This window comes from Elephas maximus, chromosome X, assembly GCF_024166365.1.
Source record: "Elephas maximus indicus isolate mEleMax1 chromosome X, mEleMax1 primary haplotype, whole genome shotgun sequence".
Taxonomy (NCBI): Eukaryota; Metazoa; Chordata; class Mammalia; order Proboscidea; family Elephantidae; genus Elephas; species Elephas maximus.
In genome coordinates this window covers 171,430,972-171,456,169 of record NC_064846.1, presented here as the reverse complement: position 1 = coordinate 171,456,169, position 25,198 = coordinate 171,430,972, and the positions used below count along the sequence as shown (strand labels likewise).

Below are 25,198 nucleotides of genomic sequence, written 5' to 3'. Positions count from 1 at the left end.
AGTGGAAGCCAACTACAACTGAAGCCAACATTTTTTTTTTCTTGAGAGAGAGAGTAGAGTTTAGGGAGAGAACAGGACAGTACCTGCCCCAGGTGCGTTTGAATTCTTGGCTCATCCTTGCAGTCTTTTCTGTGAGCCTGCGTGTGTGGAGACCGCTCCATTCCAGGTGCGCGCACAGACCTGTGGGAAGGTGCACAACCCTTAGTGCTCTGTCAAAATATTGCTGTCTTCCTTTTTTGGTTACACTGTTCTTTTGGCGTCTGCCTGTGCTGCCATCTCTATCCCACTTTTATGAAGGTAAAACGTTGTTACTGTGTATAAAATTGTTAGTCTGTATCTGACTGTCTAAACTGGAATTTAATTTAGAGCCAGCATGTCCCCCAGGTGACCGAGTTGTTTTATCCCTTCAATTTGTAATCCTCACTCAGACATCACCAACAATTTTGAAAACGAGGAATAGATGCATACAGCTTGCTTTGCCAGATGTGGCTTTTCCAGCGAGGGTTACTTGAAGACTCAAAGCTTTTTGTTTTTCTCTAATTTGAAAACTCTCTTTATCCTCCATGGCAACGAATATGGTACAATAATATGTGTGCGAGGATTTTTATAATGCACGAACTCTTGTCTAATACAGATTATTATACATGGCTTTTGATTCATTTGATGATTCGTTTTCCCTTGGGTGTCTGTAGTAAATGAAGACGAGGGAGCCCCTCTGTGAGATGGGTTGACGCAACAGCTCCAACAGTGAACTGAAACGTGCCAACAGGCGTGAAGGAGATGGTGCAGGGCCAGGCAGCGTTTCCTTCTGTTATACATAAGGTCACCTTGCATGAGTTGGAGCTGACTCCATGGCAAATTAGAACAAATACAAGTTTGTGTTACGCAAGAAGCCTGTATCTACCGCATTCTGTTTCTTTACGGAGTTCTGGTCCAGTAGAGGGAGACTCTGGTGGTGTAGTGGTTAAGGGCTATAGCTGTTAACCAAAAGGTCAGGAGTTCGAACCTACCAGGCACTCCGTGCAAACTCTATGGGGCAGTTCTACTCTGTCCTGTAGGGCCATTACGAGTCAGAATCCACTCGAAGGCAACGGGTTTGGTTTTTTTGTTTGGTCCGGTAGAACAGGCATGTTCTGTTAGTGTTTCCCAAAGTCCGTCAAGATGCGTTGGAATGCAAGATACGACTCTTAGCTGGCCGAGCAATGAAAATACCTTGGAGAACGTTAAACCAAAAAAGCAAACTCATTGCCGTCGAGTCGATTCTGACTCATAGCAACCCTACCGGACAGAGTGGAACTGCGCCATAGGGTTTCCAAGGAGCACCTGGTGGATTCGAACTGCTGACCTTTTGGCTAGCAGCAGTAGCTTCCAAATGCTACTATCAGTGGTAGTAATAGCAGTGGTGTGATTGGAACTATCAATGAGATATAGAGTAGTTTAAAAACCAAACCAGGGTTTCCTTTGATTAATAGGAACCTTCAATTAACTACGTTTTTTCCATGTGCTTTCGTTGGATGGTGGCTCCTCCTGCCTTGGCCCGGCTCCCAAACGCCCTGAGCCCTGATTCCGGAACACCTACAGAGGTTCCCTGCAAACGCCTGACTTGCTCCTTCCTGGTTTTTCTTCATAGCTTGGAAGTTCAGATTTGAACCCCTGCTGAGAACATGTGTCTCTAACCAGTTCCCGGGTGGTGCTAATGCTGCTGGTTAGGGACCGATTCCGAGCACCACTAGTAGAGCAGTGGGTCCCAGGGTTTATTTTACATGAGAATCACCTGGGGATCTTGTTAAACTGCAGACTCTGATTCAGTATACCTGGGAGTGGAAAAGCAAATCTCAGCAGCGCTTGGAACTGGAATGAACCGGTTTGATGCCCTGTTTTTCTTAGTGTCCGAGGCTCACTTCTCATGCCTCCACCTGAGCAGGAGGAGTGGGCACAGGATGCTCTGTCCAGAGCCGGGCCTGGGAAATTGCTTTCCAACGACTCTTGCTCATATGCCCAGTCTCTCCCTGGGGCACACGCCACGCTGTGTTAGTGTTCCAACGAGTGCCCCACCATGATTTTTCTTAACCTCTTAGGAAAAATGACTCACACCTACAAAAGTAGGGCTGTGGGCAAGCCCCATGCTCCCGTCTGCCACACCTTGCTCCGTCGTCTCCTGGATTCCTTGAACATGGCTCCTAGTAGAGAGGGCAGTGGTGGTCCACTGGTAGACTCCTCGCCTTCCATATGGGAGCCCCGGGTTTGATTCCCAACCAGTGCACCTCATGTACAGCCACCATCTGTCTGTCAGGGGAGGCTTGCATGTGGCTGTGATGCTGAACGGGTTTCATCGGAGCTTCCAGACTAAGGTGGACCAGGAAGAAAGACGTGGCAATCCACTTCAGAAAAATCAGCCAGTGAAAACCCTGTGGATCACAGTGGTGCCACCTGTAATTAATCATGTGAATGGCGCCGGATTGGGCAGCGTTTCATTCTGCCCTGTGTGGGGTCACCGTGAGCTGGGGGCTGACTTGACAATAACGAACGACAACGAGATCCTACTGTTGCCTAGCAAACAGTGACTGGGAGGAAGGCTTTGCTGTTTCCCGGAGGCTTTAGACCTGGGTGAACTTTTCTGGGCACAAAGGTTGACCCAGTTCTTCGCCTCCAGGGTAGGAATCTTGTGAAATTCCTGTTTTTAGTCCTAACTACTATGTCATTAAAGTTATATTGGTTTTTACCCAGCATACTGGGGAAAGTAAGAATGTCTGGCAATACCATGGGCAGACAAGGGCACGACAGACAAGAATTCGTACACTCAGCTTGGGGGATCGAACCTGTTAAACCCACCTCACCGAGAGTCCGTGGCTGAGGTTGTGCTTGCCTGGGTCCAGCCGGTCTGCCGCTGGATGCAGACACTGGGGAGTTTCTTAGCCCTGCGAACCAGGGGGTATGTTCCAGGGTGCTCACGGGGTTCTGTTTGTAAAAGAAACCTGGAAATGCTCTGAATGTCCAGCTAAAATCAAACCACACCAACAAAAATCAAACTAGTTACTGGTCAAGTTGATTCCGAGTTCTGGAGACCTCGCGTGTGTCACAGTAGAACTGTGCTCCCTAGGATTTTCAGTGGTTGATTTTTCCAGAAGCAGGTCACCAGGCCTCTCTTCTGAGGTGCCTCTGGCTGGATTCAAACTGCCAGCCTTTCAGTTAGCAGCTCAGTGCATTAACTCTTTGCACCACCCAGGAACTCTGGATGAAAGAATAGAAGGGATCATCTTAAAAGGAAAAAAGAAGGCAAAAACCAAAGCCCATGCCTTTTAAGGAAAGCCTTTGTTCAAAACAGGGCTTCGAACCAGTTCTGCCTGGTTCAGTCATAGCTGATGAAGCGAAACCCTAATGGACCTGAATTTTTAAAATGTGTGTGAAGCGGAACAGGAGAAATTATGGGTCAAAGCCCTGCCAGAAACTTAATCTCCTTCTTAGAAAACAAGGGCAGCATGCACTTTGCGTAGCAACCAGATCTCATTTATTTATTGTGCTTTAGGTGAAAGTTTACAGCTCAAGTTAATTTCTCATACAAAAATTTATACACATGTTGTTATGTGACCCTAGCTGCAATCCCTGTAATGTGACATCACACTCCCCCGTTTCCACCCCGGGTTTCCCATGCCCATTCAACCAGCTCCTGTGCCTTTCGGATTTCTTATCCCACGTCTGGGCAGGAGCTGCCCATTTAGTCTCCTGTGTCTACTTGAAGTAAGAAGCACAGTCTTTGTGAGTATTATTTTATGTTTTGTAGTCCAGTCTAATCTTTGAAGAGCTGGCGTCAGGAATGGTTTTAGTGCTGGGTTAACAGAGAGTCTGAGGGCCATGTCTTCGGGGTTTCCTTTAGTCTCAATCAGACCATTAAGTCTGGTCTTTTTACTAGAATTTGAGTTCTGCACCCCACTTTTCTCCTGCTCCGTCAGGGACTCTCTTATATTCCCTGTCAGGGCGGTCATTGGTGGTAGCTGAGCACCGTCTAGTTTTTCTGGTCTCAGGTTGATGGAGTCTCTGGTTTATGTGGCCCTTTTGTCTCTTGGGCTAATATTTTCTTTGTGTCTTTGGTGTTCTTCATTCTCCTTTGCTCCAGGTGGGTTGGGACCAATTGATGGATCTTAGATGGCCTCTTGCTAGCTTTTAAGACCCCAGATACCACTCACCAAAGTGCAGTGCAGAACATTTTCTTAATAAACTTTGTTATGCAAATTGACATAGATGTCCCCTGAAACCATCGTCCCCAGGCCTCCGCCCCTGCTACTCTGTCCCTCAAAGTGTTTGGTTGTGTTCAGGAAACTTCTTAGCTTTTGGTTTAGTCCAGTTGTGCTGACTTCCCCTGTATTGTGTGTTGTCTTTCTATTCACCTAAGATAATTCTTGTCTTCTGTTTAGTTAGTGGAAACCCTGGTGGCGTAGCGGTTAAGAGCTACAGCTGCAAACCAAAGGGTCAGCAGTTCGAATCCAACATTGAGGCCCTCCCGGACCCTCTGAGCCCCTGGTGTGCGCCTAGAGTTTAGTGCACTCTGCCCACATTGCTTAGCTGGCCGTGAAAGCATGTCACTGAAAAGACCTTTTCAAAGAGAAAGATAGCCGTTGTGATAAGTGGGATCACCTGTATCTTACTTACCCAATAAAAGGGGAACTCCGAGTTCCTTCAAAGGAACGGTGACATAACCTTGGCCACGCTGTCCCGAGTAGCGCCTCTCTCCGCTTGCTCAGTGGCAGTGTTATCTAAGGAGCAAGTGCTGTCTTTCTGAAATAGCAGTACGATGGGAACCCGCATTAAAGATAAACAGCCCTGTATTTGGAAACTGGGGACACTTTGTTCTGCTGTCCAGCAGTTCCTTTTCCTTTTCCTTGATGGCCTGTCAGTTCTATCAGATGGCGTTTTCACTTTGAAAACCGTGGAATTGGGTAAGTTCAGGAATCTCTGTTTAACTGGGCTCTGAAATGTTCTGACCACTCGTTTTCAAAGGATCTACGAGGAAGGGGCTGGAATAAAAGCAGACCTGTGAGCCCTGGTGGCGCAGCGGTGAAGTGCTCAGCCACTAACTGAAAGGTTGGTGGTTTGATCCCACCAGCTGTTTCGTGGGAGAAAGATGTGGCAGTCTGCTTCTGTAAAGATTATAGCCTTGGAAACCCTATGGGGCAGCTCTACTCTGTCCTGTAGGGTCGCTGTGAGTCGGAATTGACTCGACAGCAGTGGGTTGTTCTTTAGACTGGTGGGAAGCTTGCTTGGGGTATGTTTATCCCTGGACAGTTCTTGATACTTTTAAAACCAGCCATATAGCTTGAAAAACCGGGACCATGGTGGGGGTTCCTTTCCACCCCGCCCCCATCTTCTTCAGATGAAAGTTGGGCTTCAGGCAGGAACTCTGCTTATCTTAGCTGATTCTTTTCCTCCCTGTTCATTCTTTCCAGAAGCGTTGCCTATTGTGTTGGTGGCTGCTGTAGGGTGGGCCCCTGACTCACGGCAACGGCAACCCCGTGCACAATGGAAAATAAAACGCTGCCTGGCCCTGTACCGCCCCTGTGATCACCTGTAGATCGGACCGGCTGTTGTGATCCTTAGGGTCTTCAGGGACTGATTTCAAGAAGTCGATTGCCAGGCCTTTCTTCCTAAGTCTGTTTTATTCTGAAACCTGTTCAGCATCATAGCAACACACAAGCCTCCCCTGACAGACAGGTGGTGGCTGCACGTGAGAATGGAACCTGGGTGGAAGGTGGAGAATTCTGCCACTGGGCCAGCGGACAGCGGTTTATACGGGAGCTGAAGAAACGGAGGTGTGGCTTGGGTTTTGTCCTGAAAGAGATGCCAGTTGTGTCATCACACTGGAAGCACGACCAGGTAATCAACACAGAGGTTCAGAGCAGCAGTGGGTGATGGGCCCAGAGTGTGGCGGAGGCTGGTGGGGCCGGGGGCAGCTGCTGCATCCTACAGAGTGATTGGGGCACACCAGTCAAAGTGTGTGCATGTCGGCGACGGGGCTGGGGGCTGTGGCCGAAGGGGACCATGTAAACAAAGCTCTGGAGGCAAGAAAGACCCCTTTCTCTCAAGAGGAGGGATAAAGGGTTCATTGTTGCCACGTGTGGGGTTTGGGGCAGGGTGGATGGTGTCCACAACAACAAGGCCTGTTTGCACGGAAATGGGTTTGGGGCAGGGTGGATGGCGTCCACAACAACAAGGCCTGTTTGCACGGAAATCGTAGGAGTCTGATTGAACATTGTCGCTCCCTGCTGGCCTGACGGAGCTGGCCGTCTGCACCACCATGGAGACCAGCGTGAAGAGAGAGAGGCTTGGTGGGAGGCACGGAGCTGCCACTGGGGCTTTCTTTTTGAGAGGGGTGTCTGCTGCATCCCCGCTTGTCTTGGTCATCTGCTGCTGCTATACCAGAAATACCACACGTGGAGGGCTTTAACAAAGAGAAGTTTACTGTCTCATAGTCCAGTAGGCTACAAGGCCAAATTCAGGGTGTCAGCTCCAGGGAGGAAGCTATCTCTGTCAGCTCGGGAGGAAGATCCTTGCATCGGTCTTCCCTTGGTCTGGGAGCATCTCAGCGCAGGTCCAAAGGACGCGCTGTGTTCTCAGTGCTGCTTTCTTGTTGGTATGAGGTCCCCATGTCTCTCTGCTTGCTTCTCTCTTTTATATCTCAGAAGAGATTGGCTTAAGACACTATCTAATCCTGCAGACCTCATCAATATAACTGCCACTAATCCGTCTTATTACATTGTAGTGATAGGATTTACAACACTTAGGGAAATCACATCAGATGATAAAATGGTATACAGTGGTACAATACTGGGAATCATGACCTAGCCAAGCTGACACGTATTTTTTTTTCTTTTTATAATTTTTATTGTGCTTTAAGTGAAAGTTTACAAGCTAGTCTCACACAAAAACTTATATACACCTTGCTACCTACTCCCAATTACTCTCCCCCTGATGAGACAGCCCGCTGTCTCCCTCCACTCTTTTTGTGTCCATTTCGCCAGCTTCTAACCCCCTCCACCCTCTCATCTCCCCTCCAGGCAGGAGATGCCAACATAGTCTCAAGTGTCCCCACCTGATCCAAGAAGCTCACTCCTCACCAGTATCCCTCTCCAACCCATAGCTGACACATATTTTTGGGGTCACAATTCAGTCCACGACACTGCTTCTTTCAAACCTGGGGCCAGTTCCTCTTTTGACCAAACCCAGCAAAGAACCATACAGGGATGGAGATTAAAGGGCCATCCGGGAGATGCGTACACCTCCTTCCGCTTCCTTGCTTGATTGCAGACACACAGCGCTTATACCATGAGGCCTGAGAATTAAGTACCATTTATATTTTCTGTGGTCCCTGGGTGCTGCAAATGGTTCGTTCTCAACTACTAACCAAAAGGTTGGTGGTTTCGAATCCACCCAATGGTACTTCAGAAGAAAGACCTGCGATCCGCTTCCGTAACGAATGCAGCCAAGAGCACCCTAGGGAGTACAGTCCTGTTCTGTAACACACGGGGTCACCATGAGTCGGAATCCACTCAGCTGGCAACTAGAAGTGAAAACATATTTTCTGTGGGGGCAATGCGGTCTGGTTTCCAAATAAATCCACTGAGGTTAATCTTTTGTAAAGCACCCTGTTTGTACATTGCCGCTTTAGTTGTTTTTGAAGTTTTCTGTAATGCTATAATAGCTAAGCGAGGGAACAAGGAAACTTTAAATTAGTTTGGAAGTCAACAATGAGAACCTCTAGGATAACTGTGCGTCGGGAGTTTTCTTTCAAACGGTCTTCTGTAAAGGACTTGGAAAGCACAAATAGCCCTGAGTCTTGTGATTGTAGCTGGCTCCCCTTACCACGGAAGCTGCTGGTTTCCTCATGGTGTAAATCAAGACTGGGATCATTGATCACTGGATGTGAGCTGCCTGGTTGCTAGCCCAATCTGTGCACTTAGCTGACTACTGCAGTAATAATGAGATGATTTGTGGATGTTTCTATGGTACGTTAGAGTTTGCAGAATGTTTTCGTAATTGTCTTGCTTTTACCTCCCCTCCCCATTGTCCTGCAGTATAAGACAGTCAGCTCCTACCATCTTGAAGCGTACAATTCAGTGGTATTACCATATGTTTACACAAATAACACGTGCCTTCTGCATTTGTTTGCTGGCCACACCCTCCTCCCACAAGGCACCCTCACAACTGCCACCATGCCAATCCTCTCCCACCTGCTGACGTTAAAAAAAATTTAAGGTAGAGTGCTTGCAGCCAGCAAACAAATGCAGAAAGTGCCGTTATTTGCATATAGTTATATATTCACCAAGTTGTGCAACCATCATCGCTGTTTGTTTCCAAAACTTCTGTGTCACCCCAAACAGAAGCTAAGTGCCCTTTAAGCACCAAGTACTCCCGTTCCCATCCTCCCTACCCCCAGCCCCTGGTAACCTCTAATCTGCTTTCTCCATCTATGCAGTTGGCTGTCCTAGATATTCTATATACGTGCACTCATATAGCATTTCTCCTTTTGTGTCTGGCTTATTTCACACTCCGTGTAATGTTTTCAAGGTTCATCCATGCTGTAGCTTATATTACAACGTCATTCTTTTTTATCTATACCCCATGTCCTGACTGTATATTGGGTAACAAAACTAAGAAAAGATAAGTGACTGTCTCCAAATCACATATTTAAATAAGGGGTAGAGGTAGGTCTTACACCGTTGACAGCTCCTCACGTTTTTGGGACCTTCTGTGAGACTCAGCTGCCACCTTCAGCCCCTCCTCGCCCCATGACCCATTATCCTTCTTCTCTGCCAACAGGGTCCCCTTTCTATGTCTCTGTTATTGCCCTCATCACGTGGAATTTGTATCAGCCAGGGTCCAGATAGGAGACAGAAACCACACAGTAATTTGACCAGGGAAAGCTTAATATAAAGCAGGGTTTGGCAAACTGGCCAAATCACTGCCATGTGCTTTTGTGTAGGACTGTCTATTGTTTGGGGGCTACAAAGGCAATGTTGCGTAGTTACCATAGAGACTAACCGAGTGCCAGAACCCATAGAGACTGCAAAGCCTAAATATTTACTGTATGCCTCTTTTTGAAAAAGCGTACTGATCCCCAACATAAAGAATTACGAGCTAGTAACAGGATTAAGGAGCACTGGTGGCACAGCGGTTAAGCACTTGGCTGCTAACTGAAAAGTTGGTGATTCGAACCCACCCAGCGGCTTCACAGGGGAGAAGACCTGATGATATGCTTCCGTAAAACTTGGCTGCTAACTGAAAGGTTGCTGATTGGAACCCACCCAGCGGCTTCACAGGAGAGAAGACCCGATGATATGCTCCCATAAAAATTACAGCATAGAAGGAAACCCTGTGGGGCAGTTCTACTCTGTTACATGGGATCAGTATGAGTTGGAATCGACTTGATGGCACACAACAATACAATGGCAGGGGATTAACTACTAAGAAGTAAAGAGAACTCTAAAGAGTATAAAACCCGTTGCTGTGAAGTCGATTCCAACTCTTTGCGACCCTATAGGACAGAGTAGAACTGCCCCATAGGGTTTCCAAGGAGCACCTGGTGGATTTGAACTGCCGACCTTTTGGTTCGGAGCTTAATCACTGCACTGCCAGGCAGGACTCCCTAAAGAGTATAGGAGAGCAGATACAGGGAGCAGCCACTACCTCAAGGGGTGAGCCAGGGTACCTAGGGAAGGAATAGATTTGGACACCCCTTCCCCTCACACCTTTCCTGGAAGACAGATTCCGATCTTGCTGGAGTGGAGTGGCTGGGGCCCAATGGATGTGAAGAAGTTCACAGAGTGCCACAGGCTAGCTGGCAAGCAGGAAGCTGCCCCTGGTAAGCCAGTGAAACTCCCTGGGTAGCTGGCTGCACTGCTGGTGGAACTCATTGGCAAGCCTGCTGGGTGCCTGTGGAACTGGCTGGGAAGCCAACAGAGGGATCACTACTGGCTAGAATTTGCTGGGAAGCTGCCCGCTAGAGCGCCCGTGGAACTTGTTAGGAAGCTGCTGGGGCAAGCGTGAAACTTGATAAGAAGCTGGCCACGGAGTTAATACCACTGCGTGCCATGTCCCACAGGAGCGAGCAGCCAGGAGAGCATATTGGGATTAGGAAGGGAACCCCTTTCCTCCTCCAGTGTCCCTACAGCGCCCTTTACTGACAAAGCTTGACATCGTGCCAGATGGCCCAGGAGAAATGTCCGCAGGGTCCAGCTTCAGTATCACAAAGCAGGGCAATCAAGGGTGTGTTGAGAGTAGAGAGGCAATCATACGTTGCTAGCTGACACAGGAGACAGAATAGGTTGGTTGCGAATCTTTCTCCTTCTGGTTTGTAACGTCTCTGACATGCAGTGGTGTTCAGAAAATGTTCACTGAATGTCGCTCAGTTTCTTATGGGGATTCACCTCTGGTCTCAGTATTGGTGTGATGAGCAGGACTTTGCAGCATCCTGAGGCCCTGGATCCCGTGAACTTTCCCCCCATCTCGGGAGGAAGCACACACCCGTTGGGCTTTATCCTGGCCTACCATGAAGCCCGTAAACCCTTGCCACCACTTCCTTCATTGGCTTCCTTTCCAGGTGGTCTGGAGTCTGAGCTGCCACTCCCAAATCTTACTGTTGCTGGGTGCTGTGGAGCTCATAGTGACCCTACGTGACAGAGTAGAACTGCCCCATCGGGTTTCTTAGGCTGTAAACTTTATGGGAGCAGATTGTCAGGTCTTTTCTCACGCAGAGAAAGGAGCAGCTGGTAGGTTTGAACCACCAACCTTTAGGTTAGCAGCCTAGCACTTAACTGCTGTGCCAACAGGGCTCCTTTGCCACTTTCCATCGCCTGATGCAAATTCCATTCCCTGCCAGTTTCCCCGGACTTTGTTTCATCACATCTCTCCTTGGACAATGAGGTTAGCTTCTGATTGCTAATCCCAGCCTGCACCAACTTCCAGTCTTGTCCTTGTCTTTTGCTGCAAAGACCCTGATGGACTTTTCCCTCGATGATGTTCTTTGTCTGTGAACTGGTCACTCAGCTGTTGTCTCTCACACATCTGCTTGCCCTGGTTCTTTCCATTAACCTGGTTCTGTCCCCTTCTCAAGGCCACATCTGACCTTCCTTGCCTTGGTGCCACGTGGGACCCAGCCCTCATTTTAGGGAGGGGGAAAGGGGATGTAGGAGCATAGGTGGTGCAGTGGTTAAGTGCTCAACTGCTAACCAGAAGGTCAGCAGATAGAACCCACCAGCTCTCTGTGGGAGAAAGATGGCAGCCTGCCTCCTTAAAGATTAACCCATCAAAAAAAAAAAAAACATTGCCATCAAGTTGAGTTTGACTCATAGTGACCCTATAGGAACTGCCCCATAGGGTTTCCAAGGAATAGAACTGCCCCATAGGGTTTCCAAGGAGCAGCTGGTGGATTTGAACTGCCCATACTCTTAACCATTGCACCACCAGGGCTGCCTGTAAAGATTACAGTGTTGGAAACCCTATGGGGCAGCTCTTCTCTGTCCTATAGGGTTGCTATGAGATGGAATTGATTCAATGGCACACAACAGTAACAACAAAAAGGGAGTGTAAGGAACACTGGTGATAGTACTCTTAAGTGTTTGCAGGTAACCAAAAGGTTGGCAGTTGGAACCCACCCAGCGTCTCCGCAGGAGAAAGACCTGGCGATCTGCTCCTGTGAAGATTACAGCCTAGGACGTCCTGGGGGACAGTTCTCCTCTGTCACACGGGGTGGCTATGAGTCAGAATGGATTGAACAACAACAAAGGGGGTGCATTAGAATCTCCAAAGTGGGACTTTCTGTTCTTAAACACTGTACCAAATATGTCCTTGGTCATTCAGGTCCAAAGTACGTGAGGAGGGTCTTTTGGTTTGTTACTTTTTTTGTTGTTTTGTTTTATTATTTTTCTTAAAAAATTTTTTTAAGTCTCAACACATTTGGGTGGTGGTTTTCAATTTCCTACAGGCTTCACTGTTTTCAGAGCAAAAAGCTGTGCTGGGTTGACCCTTCAGTGTGGGCGAGTTGCACTCTCAGGTGGTTTCACAATTGGACGCTTCTCCTGGATGAGTCAGTTGTCCTTTCTGGAGGTTCTGAGCTCAGACAGAATGAGCAGAATGGTTCAGTGAAGCGGATGAAGGAGGTGACTTCCCTTATTGTTCTGCCAACAAAAGGCGCTGTTACCAGATCTCTGGAGAGTGGGGATAGTCAGAACCCCCATGCATTGCCTGTGTGATCCACGGCTTTTGAAATAGGATTTTAGACTGGTGTTTTTTTCTTTGTTCTTCCTCCTTTCCTTTTGTTTTCTGGTAATTAACGATTTTCCGAATCTCTCGAGCTCAGACCCTCAGAGCCTCCTTAGCTGCCTTTCCTCTTGCCCTTGACACCCATCATTGATGATGTCCTTGGGTCTTTATCCCTCACTTCTGGAGTCCTTGCCTGCTGTAGTTCTCTCTGCCTGTATTCATTCAAATCCTTATTTCCACCTGTCTGGAGTACTTCAAAGGCTTCCTGTTGTTGCAGTTAGGCAAATTCCTACTCATAGCAACCCCATGTGACAGAGTAGAACTGCCCCATCAGATTTTCCACAGTGGCTGCAGCAATGGGCTCAGATGTAACAAGGATCGTGAGGGTGGTGCAGGAACGGGCAGTGTTTCCTTCTGTTGTATATGAGTTGGAAGCAGCTCGATGGCACCTAACAACAACAACAATCTTTACAGGAGCGGATCACCAGGTCTTTTCTTTCACGGAGTCACTGGGTGGGTTCGAACCATCAACCTTTTGGTTAGCAGCAGAGCGATTAACCTTTCGCACCACTAGGCCTCCTTCAAAGGCTTCCTAAGTAGGTACTTGTCAGGGTTGTCTTCCTTGCTGTTCTGTTGTTCAGCCAGAGACATTCATGCAGAGCTGCAAGATTAATTTTCCCGAAGCCTTGCTTTAGCATTCGGTTCACTCCCCTGCTTTCTCCCCCTCTCCAGGCCCCCACTGCCTACAGGATACTGTCCAGATGCTGATTCAAGGTCAGGTTGCTAATCTCCCCCCTTTGGCCTTTATCTTCAAACACTCCTGGGCACACACTACACCCCGCAGGCTGACTCATTGCTCAGACGCGTCCCGCTTCCTGCTCCGGCCCCTTTCTTCAGTTGGTGCCTCTCTGTGAGCCTTCCCTGTCTGTCTGCCTTTTCAAGTTGTTCCTGTGGTCTTTGCATCTCCACCCAGCACGGAAGGGGAAGGGAACGTCACTCACACCTCACAGTCCTGCTACAGTGGATACCCATCCTTCAGGTGTGATCTTGTCCTCTGCTAGAATATCCTCAGGCTAGGTGGGTCTTCCTCCTTGATCATCTGTAGCCTGTTAGCTGGAGTATGGAAAAGCTTTGTTCCAAAAAAGACTATTGTGTATCTCTTCATTTCCCTGTGTGGGCCATTGTCTTCATTTCCATAAGAACAAGAAGGCATTCTGCGCCTGGTGGGACAATTAACTCTTAATCGAGGCCAGTTGTTGTTGTTGTTAGGGGGCCATCAAGTCATAGAAAACACATGTGACAGTAGAACTGCCCCACAGGGTTTTCTAGGTTTTGGTTAATCTTTATGGGGAGTCCTGGTGGTACAGTGGCGAAGAGCTCGCCTGCTAACCAAAAGTTCGGCGGTTTGAATCTACCAGCTGCTTCCTGGAGACCCTATGCTGTAGGGTCGCTATGAGTCAGAATGGAATTGATTTGACAGCCATGTTTTTTTTATTTTTTAATCTTTAAGGGAGCGGATTGCCTGGTCTTTCTTCCGCAGAGCCGCTGGGTGGGTTCAAACCACCAATCTTTCAGTTAGCAGCTGAGTGTTACATTGCACCACGAGGGTGCCTTAATTAAGGCCATAGAGTGAGTTTTTGATACCTTATACCAATGAATACCTAAAACAAAAACATCCGACCTGCTGTACGAAGCACGATGCTTTCATCTGTAAGGACACATGGGACCTTCATCATGTGTATCAGCACAGACATACGTAATTGTGTCACCTTTATGTTAACCAGTAATACAGCGGAACGAGGCAGTGGTGGTTCTCACCTTCCATGCTTGAGACCCAGGTTCAAATCTGGCCAGTGCACCTCATGCATAGCCATCACCCGTCTGTCCTTGGGGGCTTGTGTGTTGCTGTGATGCTGAACAGTTACGGCGGAGCTTGCAGACTCAGACAGACCAGGAAGAAAGCCTGGTGATCTACTTCTGAAAACCAGCCAGTGCAAACCCTGTGGATCACAGCGGTTTGATCTTATTGTGCACAGGCTGGCCATAAGTCAGAAACCAACTCCACGGCCCCTAACAACAACTGGCTTTTTGCAAAGGGGCTCTTATGGTTTGGGGTAACAGACCTAGCATTTTTCCAGACTGCCGTGATTCACGGCTCCCACGTTCTACAGACTTAGGCAACAGTCAAAAATAGTTATAATGCCAAGTGCTGTCTTTGTCTTGTGATGCACAGGGGTTATTACAATGTTCACATCAAGATGTGAAAGTTTGTATAATACGCAATGTACATTAGTGGTGCTGGCAGTCAAAGCCAAACAAACACACACACAAACAGTGCCATCGAGTCGATTCCGACTGTTAGCGACCCTATAGGACAGAGTAGAACTGCCCCACAGAGTTTCCAAGCCATGATCCTTTAAAAAAAATAGGTTTTCTTTTCACCAAGTTCAAGCCTAATGAATTCTACCTGCTTGAGAAGTTTGGTGGAGTGGAGTTTTCTAAAGCTGCCTTTTCTCTTAGGACTACTTTCTCCATGAGCACAATGAATACCAAAGAGATGCTTGCTCTTGGTGAGGAGGAGGGTAAGAACAGAGGGGAAAAAAACCCAGCTTTATCTCCCAAACTAAAACAAGTCTTTGCTGGGAAATGCAGGTGGGGTGTGGCTAGGGGAAGGAAGAAGCTGTTTTGGAATGCAGCCTTCATTTCTAAGGAGAAGCTTTAAGAAACCCTTACAGCTGAGAAAAAAAAGTAACAAGAGGCCGTACTTCCTGGTGCAGGCAGCCAATGACAGCACCGTGAGGCAGTCTCTTAGGACTTGTTATACAGAGTTTGTGGGAGTGTGGGAGCCCTGGAAGCCCTGGAAGCCCTGGTGGCATAGTGGTTAAGCAGTATGGCTGCTAACCAAAAGGTTGGCAGTTTGAATCCACCAGGTGCTCTCAGAAACCCTATGGGACAGTTCTACTCTGTTCTATACGGTCACTATGAGTTGGAATCGACTGGACGGCAATGGGTTTGGTTTTTTTTTGGTTGAGGAGCCCTGGTGGTGCAGTGGTTAAGCGCTCAGCTTCTAACCGAAAGGTCAGCAGTTCGAACCCACCAACTGCTTCGCAGGAGAAAGATGTGGCAGTCTGCTTCTGTGAAGATTACAGCCTTGGAAACCCCATGGACCAGTTCTGCTCTGCCCTGAAGGATCTCTGAGTTATGTGGGACTGGGGCTTCAGAGCCCACCCAGGCATACCCGTGGATACTGGGTCACCCTGAGGAACTGCTCCCTTCAAAAACTGTTTGTCCAAACCCTGCAGGCAATTAGTCATACATTGCTTTTGCCTAAAGATTTTCCTGGATGATTGAATTCAAAAATATTCATGGTAGGGAGCAGGACAAACTTTTTTTTTTTTTATTTTAAATAACATTTTATTGTGTTTAAGGTGAAAGCTTACACAGCAAATGAGGTTCCCATTTAACAATTTCCACACAAATTATTCAGTGGCATTGGTTACATTTTTCAGTGTGTCATCATTCTCAGGGCCCTGGTGGTGTAGCGGTTAAGTGTTTGGCAGCTAACCAGAAGGTCGGCAGTTGGAATCCACCAGCCGCTCCTTGGAAACCCTGCGGGGCAGTTCTGTTCTGTCATGTAGGGTCTCTACAAGTCGGAATCGACTTGATGGCAATGGGTTTGGTTTTCGTTTCTGTCATCATTCTCATTTGTTCTGTTCTGGTTGTACCATTTCTAGGAATCTAGTTTCTCTGCCCCCTTACCTTCTCATCTTTGCTTTAGAGTCATTTTTGACCATTTGGTCTCATATAAATGATTTTTTAAAGGAGCTCATTACTCACTGGTGATACTGTTTATTTTAGCCAATCTCTTATTTAGCTAAAAGGTGACCTCAAGAGATAATTTCAGTTCAAGGTTTAAAGAGTATCTCAGGGCGATAGTTTCAGGGAGTCTTTTAGTCTCAGTCGGTCTAGTAAGTCTGGACTTGTTTAGGAATTTGAGTTCTCTTCCACATTATTCTCTCGTTCTACCAGGATTCATCTATTGTTGCCCTGATGGGAACTTTGGCAGTGGTAGCTGGGCACCATCTAGTTCTTCTGGTCTCAGGGTAGATGAGGCCATGGTTTGTGTAAACTGCTTGTCCTGTAAACTACGTTCTTCTCTGAGTCTTTGGTTTCCTTCTTTCTGTCTTGTTCCAGATGAGTAGAGACCAATAGGTGTATCTTAGATGGCCACTTGGAAACTTTTAAACTTTTAAAATTTAGCACATATGCTAATTTTTCTAGTGGGTCTGGAATCTAGGGTGGTACAAATGGTAAACACACTTGGCTGCTCACTGAAAGGTTGGAGGTTTGAGTTCACTCAGGAGTGCCTAGGAAGAAATGCCTGGCTATCTACATCCAAAAAGTCAGCCCTTTGGAGCACAGTTCTACTCTGACACCCATGGGGTTGCCATGAGTTGGAGCTGACCAAGTGGTGACTGGCTTTATACTGGATCTAAATAGTTTTCATGTCTTTAGACCCTGAGGAATGCATAACCTTTTAAAGTCATAAACACGGTAGGGTTCTGGCCTTCGAAGTTTGTGATGCTACAACTATGCTCTGTACGTGTGCATTTTTGGACACTTCAAAATAAAAGCCAAATTAATATTTTCAAGCAGATGCCTTATTAGCCTGTGGCTGGCATTATTATTCTCAGAATCTTGTGGTTGTGACCATTGTTTGATGTTTTGCTTTTATATGGCTTACCTGAGATGTTCGATTCTTCCCTTTTTTCTAAGTCAAGAACCGTGTAGATTGTATTTTCAGTTTATACGTTGTTTCCATTGACAGTAGAGTTGAAATTGCAAAGTATAGTCTGTAATCATAGAGGTCAGTGTTTAATTTTCTCACTTAAAAGAGATAAATGTGGATATAAATACGCTTAAATTATTTCTTCCTGTGCTTTCTTCTAAAGCAGATTTCCCAAACCAACAATGGCAAAGTATTGGGAGAAGTACCTACTATCAGAATGTACTTGAGAGAGTCTGATTTTTCCACCTATTTGTAGTAAATAAATTGTATGTCTTCATTTCTGGGGAAAGGGGTTATTATGTATTCTGAATACTGTTCTTTGTTGACACTTTAAAAGTTGTTGGAACAGCTTGTTAGGATGATTTGTTATTTCTCACTTAAGCCTTGAATCAGGAGCCTTGGTGGCGTAGTGGTTAAGCACTTGGCTGCTAACCAAAAGGTCAACACTTCGAACCCACCCAGTGACTCCTAGGGAGGAAGACCTGTTGATCTGCTCTCGTAAAGATTACAGCGTTGGAAACCCTGTGGGGCAGCTCTGCTCTGTCTTGTAGGGTCGCTATGAGTTGGAATTGACTCCACGGCATCGAGTTTTGATTTGCTTTGGTTTAAGCCTTGAATTTATGCTTTTGATATAAGAGTTGCTTTTCTTTAAATTTTTTTTTTATAAATTACTGACTTGCACTGAGTGTCTGCCTTGGAGGTAAACTGTATTATTGCCCATTCATTGTAAATACAAGGGAAAGAGGAAAAAAGAAATCAGAATTCCATAGGGTTTGTCGCCATGGGATGCACACGGATAGAAAGCAGTTCTGTGATCTTTGAACAAGGGCGAACTCCTCAGAGTCAGAAAGTTACTAGAGGTAGAAAGTCTACAAAAGAAAGGGCCAACCCCTGGGCCTTGGGGCCTGCCTTGGGGTCCCTGGGCTCCTGGCACTGTGAAAAGCTTAAGGTGATTTGCCTCCTCGTCCCACTTTATTATTTTTGTTATTTTAGAAGCCAAATTCTTTTCCACACTGCCCACCTATTGTTATTTGGTTCAGAGTAGGGAGAGTAGGGAGAAAGGTCAGCCACACAGTCAGGCTTTCTGGCACCGATATGTAAATGGAGGGTGGAATACTCCAGTCAGAACTATTAGCAGTTGCCTGGGTACCTAACGGGAACCCTGGTGGTGCAGTAGTTAAGAGCTTGGCTGCTAAGGCTGCTAACCAAAGGGTCAACAGTTCGAATCTACCTGCTGCTCCTTGGAAACCCTGTGGGGCAGTTCTACTCTGTCCTGTAGGGTCGCTATGACTTGGAACTGATTCCACGACAACACGTTTGTTTTTTGGGGGGGAGCGGGGGCTCTTACCAGTAAGGCCTGCGGTTTGAACCCACCCAGTGGCTTTGTGGGAGAAAGCCCCGGCAATCTGCTCCAGCAAAGGTTATAGACTTGGAAACCCTATGGGGAAGTTCTGCTCTGTCACATGGAGTTGTTATGAGTTAGAATAGACTCAATGGCATGCAACGACAAAAATATGGAATACCGACATTTCCATACCTCTGGATTCATCCTCCTCCCAGAACGGGAGCCCTGCCAATGCTCAGACATTCCAGGGGCTCCTCCTGGCCCAGAGGACACCCCAGCCCCCAGCCCCTGATCTGATTTTACTCCTCTTTCCTTCCTCACCTAGGCCCCTTGTCCAGTTGGGTGTCTTTATGTAGGCCTGTGTCCTCAGAGTGCCTGGCCCCTAGGTGTCCGGCTGTCCTTTCCAGACAGCTTCAAGGACATACCTAGTGCCCCTGGCTCCCTGAACATCTTCCTTGAGCACCCACACCCCAAGGAGGCAAAACCTGTCACCAGCTCCTCAGACACTTCCACTCCTAGGTATGTATCTGGGAGAAATGGAAACATGTCCACACAAAAAACGCAGCTATTCATTGCAGCGTCATTGACAATAGTCAAAAAGTCCATCAACTGATGAATGAATAAACAAAGTCTGGTCTATTTATAAAAAACAAAAAAACAACTGCCTTTGAGTCAGTTCAGACTCATGGCAACCCTATATGTCAGAGTCGAGCTGTACTCCATAGGCTTTTCCAGTGGCTTATCTTTTGGAAGTAGATTGCCAGGCCTTTGTCCCAAAGCGCCTCTGAGTGGATTAAAACTGCCAATCTTTTGACTCCTTGTCTATCCATATGGTAGACTATATTACCTGACCATACAAAGGAATGAAGTTCTGGTACGTGTCGCAACATGGGTGAACGTAGCCAGTCCCAGCAGACTGCATATTGTACAAATCCATTTATATGAGCTGTCCAGAACGGGCAAATCCATAGAGACAGAAAATTGATGAATGGTTGCCAGGGGCTGGGGGGAAACTGGGAGGTGACTGCTGAGCCTGAGGTTTCCTTTAGGGGTGATGGAAATGTTCTCAAGTTGACTGTGGGGATGTTTGCACAACTCAGAATACACTAAGAGCGATTTGGGTTTTGTACTTTAAATGGGTGAATTATATGATACATGCATTAATTTTGCAGTAAAGCTGTTGCAGAAACAATCTAGGTATAAGATGATAAACACATGAGAAATAATTAGTAAGTAATACAGATGGTTGATAATTATTGTTTGGGTAAAGGAAATCTAGAAAATGAACCAATATCTTTGGATGTAATCCTTTCTGGTTGTGTGTGTCCCTTTGAACTCTGTCTTTTTCCAAATTCACTCTGTGTCATTGGAAAGGCAGACCAAAGCGAGAGGTACTGTAAGAGAAACAAAGATTTGGGGCATTCCTGCCCCTGCCCCTTGCCCCCTGCAGTCCCTGGGTGGTGCAAACGGTTAAATGCTTGACTACTAACTGAGAGATTGGTGGTTTGAACCCATCCAGAGGTGCCACGGAAGAAAGGCCTGGCGATCTGCTCCCAAAAGTCCAATCCAAAAGCCAAACCTGTTGCCACCTAGTCAGTTCCGCCTCATAGAGACCCTACAGGACAGAGTAGAGCGGCCCCACAGGGTTTCCAAGGGTGTAATCTTTTCAGAAGCAGACTCCCACACCTTTGTCCCACAGAACAGCTGTGGGTTTGAATTGCTGACCTTTTAGTTAGCTGCGGAGTGCCTAACCACTGAGCCACCAGGGCTCCTTCCCAAAGGTCACAGCCATTGGAAACCATATGGAATTCAGTTCTACTCTGCAGTACATGTGGTTGCCGTGAGTCAGAGTCAGCCTGATGGCAACTGGTTTGTCTTTTTTTATAAACACCCCCACCCCCACACACACGTGGAAGCAAGGTCACCCACCACTGTGCCATTCACCGGCCCAGATGTGATGTTTGGCTGTGGGGTCATCTGAAGCCGGGTGCATGAACGTGCCCAATTCGTGTGTCACGGGAGTGTTGTGTGCCGGCTGTGTTCTGGAGACTGCCCTTGACTCGTCAGTCAGTCAGTCATCCCCAAGGCTGATGGGGCACGCTTGTTTGTTACAGATTGAAGAAGGAAGCAAAGCCGCGGCTGTGGACAAGTTACTGGCTGGAGACGAGATTGTTGGCATCAATGACATCGGGCTCTCGGGGTTCCGGCAGGAAGCCATCTGCCTGGTGAAGGGTTCCCACAAGACCTTGAAGCTGGTGGTAAAGAGGTAAGAGCTGTGTCTTGTCCGTGTTCACCAGACAGGCAGAAAGCCACCCTGTGAGCGCAGCCCGGCAGACATCCTGTGTCACTGGGTGACGCTGATTTGGGGCAGGGGGTATTTGTTCTTAGAATGACGTCTCTTGATCAAGGATGAATCCAGCACCAAAACCTCAAAAGATTCCTCATTTTATCAGTAGACAGATAGATAGGTGCCGTAGAGTTGACTGACTGACACAGCAGAACAAAACGTTGCCGGCCCCAGATCATCTTTATGATTGCTGGCGTGTTGGAGTCCGTCCTTGTGGCTGTTGTGCTGGTCCGTCTTACCGAGGGTCTCCCTCAACCTCACTGGCCCTCTGCTTCACCAAACGTGATGTCTTCCTCTAGTCATTGATCCCTCCTGATGATGTGCCCAAAGCAAGTGAGTCGGATGGTGTTCTGTTGTGACCCATAAGATTTTCGTTGTCTAATTTTTGTAAGTAGATTGCCAGGCCTCTCTTCCTAGTGCTAGTCTAGAAGCACCACTGAAACCTGCCCACCGTGGGTGACCCTGCTGGTATTTGAAATACCGGTGGCATAGCTTCCAGCGTCACAGCAACATGCCAGCCACCACAATATGACAAACTGACAGGTGGTGGTATTTTATTACTACTGACTATTTATTTTTTACTTAACACATGAGTTTGAATACTTATATCTTTTATTTAACAACATGTAGTTTATTCTCTTGGCACGGAGAAAACTCTCTGCTTATGTTTCTTATACAGCCACATGTTATTGCCTGCTGTTTACACAAGGTGGCGTTTTCAGTCTGTATGCTAGGAAATAAGGACGATTGTTAAGTAGGCTTTTCAAAACCGGCTACAAGCTGTTTTTAGTGCCTGGCTGCTGTGTGGGGGAAGCACGCTGCCTAGTCCTATAAATTAGGTTGCTGGTAGGAATGTGGATGATTTTAAGAGATTCGAAAGCAAACTTAGGGAGGTGATGCCATTATGTATAGGAAGTAAAGTAGTATTCCTGGGCACCCCAAGGGTACTTGCCATTTGTTGTTTTCATGTAGAAATAATTTTCCACCTCGGTTTTCATAGTTAAATAATTAATAGTAAAGTGTTTACATGCATTTTTTTTTGCAGAATTGGTGTGCTCTTTCAAAGATTGGCTGTTAATTTTAAAAAATAAATGGACTCAAGCATTTTGTGTGGTTCTAGGACAAACTGGAAGATGTATTCCCCAAAGGACTTGATCTTTTTTAAAGTTTTGTCGAAAACAGTATCCAAGAAGCCATTTTAGAAATGAGGAAGGGAAAATCTGCCTTCTTTGCCACATCAGCAACCTTGTTTCTAAGTGGTACGTGCCATTCCTGGTGGCACAACTGCTAACTGAAAGGTCAGCGGTTAGAAGCTACTCAGCGGCTCTGCGGGAGAAAGGGTGGTGATCTGCTCCTGTTAAGGTTACAGCCTAGAAAACTCTGTGGGGGTGTCTTAGTCACCTAGTGCTGCTGTAACAGAAATGCCACAGGTGGAGGGCTTTGACAAAGAGAAGTTTATTCTCTCACAGTCCAGTAGGCTACAAGTCTGAATTCAGGGTGCCAGCTCCGGGGGAAGGCTTTCTGTCTTTGTCGGCCCTGGAGGAAGGTCCTTGTCATCAGTCTTCCTTTAGCCTGGGAACATCTCCGTGCAGGAACCTCAGGCCCAAAGGACACGCTCTGCTCTTAGCACTGCTTTCTCTGTGGTATGAGGTTCCCATGTCTCTCTGCTGCCTTCTTACTTTCATATCTCAAAAGATACTGGTTTAAGACACTAATTAACTGCTGTTAATCCATCTTATTACATCATAGTGATAAGATTTATAACACATGGTAAAATCACATCAGATGATAAAATGGTAGACAGTCATCCAATACTGGGAATCATGACCTAGCTATGTTGACAGGTATTTTGAGGGGGACACAATTCAGTCCGTGACAAGGGGGCATTTCTGGTCTGTCACTTGGGGTCTCTATGAGTCGGACTCACTCGAGGGCACCCAACAACAACAACAACGTGAACCATTCTTGAGCAGTTTTATTAACCCCTTCCACCCTTTCTGTCCTCGTAAATGAGAAGAGAAAACCTGGGACTGGCAGTGTTGGAGCCTTGTGGGAAGGATGGGAAGTGAGAGATGCTATCTGGTGGCATGATAGCTCCTCTGCCCCCACAGCTTTGGCCCTCGGGAGGCAGGCAGTCTGTTCTCACACATGGAGCTCGAGGCAGAGCCGAGGCCGTGAGAGTGGCGGGAAGCTCCTTCCCCACAGGTGTGACAAGGGTCGTACACTGCCTTTGGGGTTGACGCCAACCCTCTCCCCTGCCCCCAGGCGCAGTGCGGACCCCCTTCTTGCACGCCCTGGTCGCAGGGGTGCCAGAGCACCTGAAACGCTGCAGCACGCTGCTCAGGTGGCTGCCTGTCTCTTCTGTGGGGAAGGCTCAGCTCTCAGTTGAGGCTGCTGGCAGAATTCTAAGAGCAGGGCCTGCCTACGCTAGTGTCCAGTGCTAATAATTAATTATTAGTTGTAATTTAAAATTGTTATATTTTACTATTATATTAAAATAATTAATTAGTGGTTATTAGTTTCTGTTGCTGGCGTCCCGCTCAGGGCAGAATAGTGCTGTAAATCCCTAAAGACGCACATCATAAGGACACCCGAAACACCCAACTAACTTTGTATGGTTTTCCTTGTTACAAAAGCACCAGGAGTGTCTTTTAGATTATTTTTCTTAAATCCTTAACGTGTGTTCTTTTCTACCTACGTATAAATCTGTTTAAATCTCTTCATCCTTCTCATTCCCCAGGTAGCTTAATTTCCTAGAGTTGCCATAACAAAATGCCACTTAACCCACTTGGTTAACAGCCGTAGCACTTAACCACTACGCCACCAGGGTTTCAAAAAATACCACTTAATGGGTGGCTTTTAAGAGCAGATTGATATTTCTCACAGTCCTGGAAGCTAGAAGTGTAAATTCTGGGTGTCATACTTGTCCTTTGTCTGTTCTAGGCGTTGTCTGTTAACAGCTTCTGTAGCCCCGGGCATTTGCTGGTGTTCTTTGCCGTGTAGACAGATATACACGGGGCATCTTTTCTCTTTGAGTCTGACTGCCTGTCTGTTCTCACTCTTCAGAAGGGGTTTGGAGTAGTACCCTCTCTACTCTGATGTGATTTAAAACCAACAAAATCAAACCCATTGCTGTTGAGTTGATTCTGACTCATAGTGACCCTACAGGACAGAGTAGAACTGCCCTATAGGGCTTCCAAGGCTGTCATCTTTACGGAAGCAGACTGCCACATCTTTCTCCCTTGGAGCAGCTGGTGGGTTGGAACCACTGACCTTTACCACCGCAGCACCAGGGTTCCTTCCTGACATGATTTAACTGGTAATATCTTTAAAGAAAAACTGTCGCCCCCAGCACGGTCACATTCAAGGGTAAAGGGGTTAGGACGTATCTTTTGAGGGGACACAGCTCAGTCCCTAACACCAGGCAACCAGTAATCTGCTTCTGTCACTATAGATTAATTTGCATTTTCCAGAATTTTATATAAAGCTCCAAAAAAGGATTGGATACTCTTAAAAGGCGCTCCATAGAGTGAACCACTAACATTCAAAAGCATGACCAAATGGTACATTAGGTTGCTCAGCCGTTGTCTAACATGAATCAGCTGCCTACCCACCTGTGGCACCTCAGGAAGCGGGACTCTGCTTCTAGGGCCTGAAATCAGGTAGGGATCCTGAGGGTGAGCTCTGGCCGGCACCTGCGTGGTTGGGTTGTTTGCTTGTCTGGGGGGATGGTGGGGAAAGGGGAATATTCACCTAAATCTAAGACACGTACCAACAAGTTGCTGTCAAGTCAACCCCAAGTCACAGCACCTCCATGTGTGTTAGAGTGGAACTGTGCTCCACAGGGTTTAAAATTGTCGATTTTTCAGGAGCAGATGGCCAGGACTTTCTTCTGAGGCACCTCCGGGTGGACTCAAACCACCAACCCTGTGGTTAGCAGGCAAGCTTGTTAACTATTTGCACCACCAGGGGGCTCCAAGACACATACACACAGTTTTCTTTAAGTTTAGATTTTCATTCAACAATTTCTGTACTAGCTGTTCAGTGACATTGGTTACATTCTTTGCAACCCATGAACCTTCTTCTTATTTCCGTTCAGGTTGTTGTGTTTCCATTAATCTCGTTTCCCTGCTTGCTTACATTCTCATCTTTGTTTTAAGATGCTTGTTGATCATTTGGTCTCATATAGATGATTATTTAAAGGAGCACAGCACTCACAGGTGGTATTCTTTATTTCGTGAGCCACTCTGTTATTTAGCTAAATGGTGACTTTAGGGGCTACTTTCAGTTCAAGGTTTAAAGAGTATCTCAGGGCAGTAGTCTCGGGGAGTCTTTTAGTCTCAACCAGTCCAGTAAGTCTGTTTTATTTTTTTTAAGAATATGAGGCTCTGTTCCACATTTTTTTCCCCATTCCATCAGGATCCATTTGCTGTGGCCGTGATCAGAGTGGTCAGTAGTGACAGCT

At 46.9% G+C, this 25,198-nt stretch overlaps 1 protein-coding gene and 1 long non-coding RNA gene across 17 annotated transcripts in view; one reads left to right on the top strand and one right to left on the bottom strand.

The window, feature by feature from the left end:
• LOC126069202 (uncharacterized) overlaps positions 1-4,744 on the bottom strand; it is a 150,383-nt gene extending 145,639 nt beyond the window's left edge. For both annotated transcript variants that reach the window (XR_007515882.1, XR_007515881.1), the window contains exons 1-2: positions 4,648-4,744; positions 84-180 (exon numbers count right to left, since the gene is read on the bottom strand). This is a non-coding gene — a long non-coding RNA (uncharacterized LOC126069202). The remainder of the gene's footprint in view (positions 1-83; positions 181-4,647) is intronic.
• SHROOM2 (shroom family member 2) overlaps positions 1-25,198 on the top strand; it is a 294,895-nt gene that overhangs the window by 188,971 nt on the left and 80,726 nt on the right. For 3 of the 15 annotated variants that reach the window (XM_049872265.1, XM_049872272.1, XM_049872271.1), the window contains exon 2: positions 20,501-20,652. The exons of 11 other annotated variants lie outside the window; for them this stretch is intronic. In XM_049872265.1, the coding sequence (XP_049728222.1) occupies positions 20,501-20,652 (152 nt within the window). Of the gene's footprint in view, positions 1-5,849; positions 5,869-20,500; positions 20,653-25,198 lie in introns of those variants that run through there. One more of the 15 variants, XM_049872273.1, reaches the window with a different exon arrangement.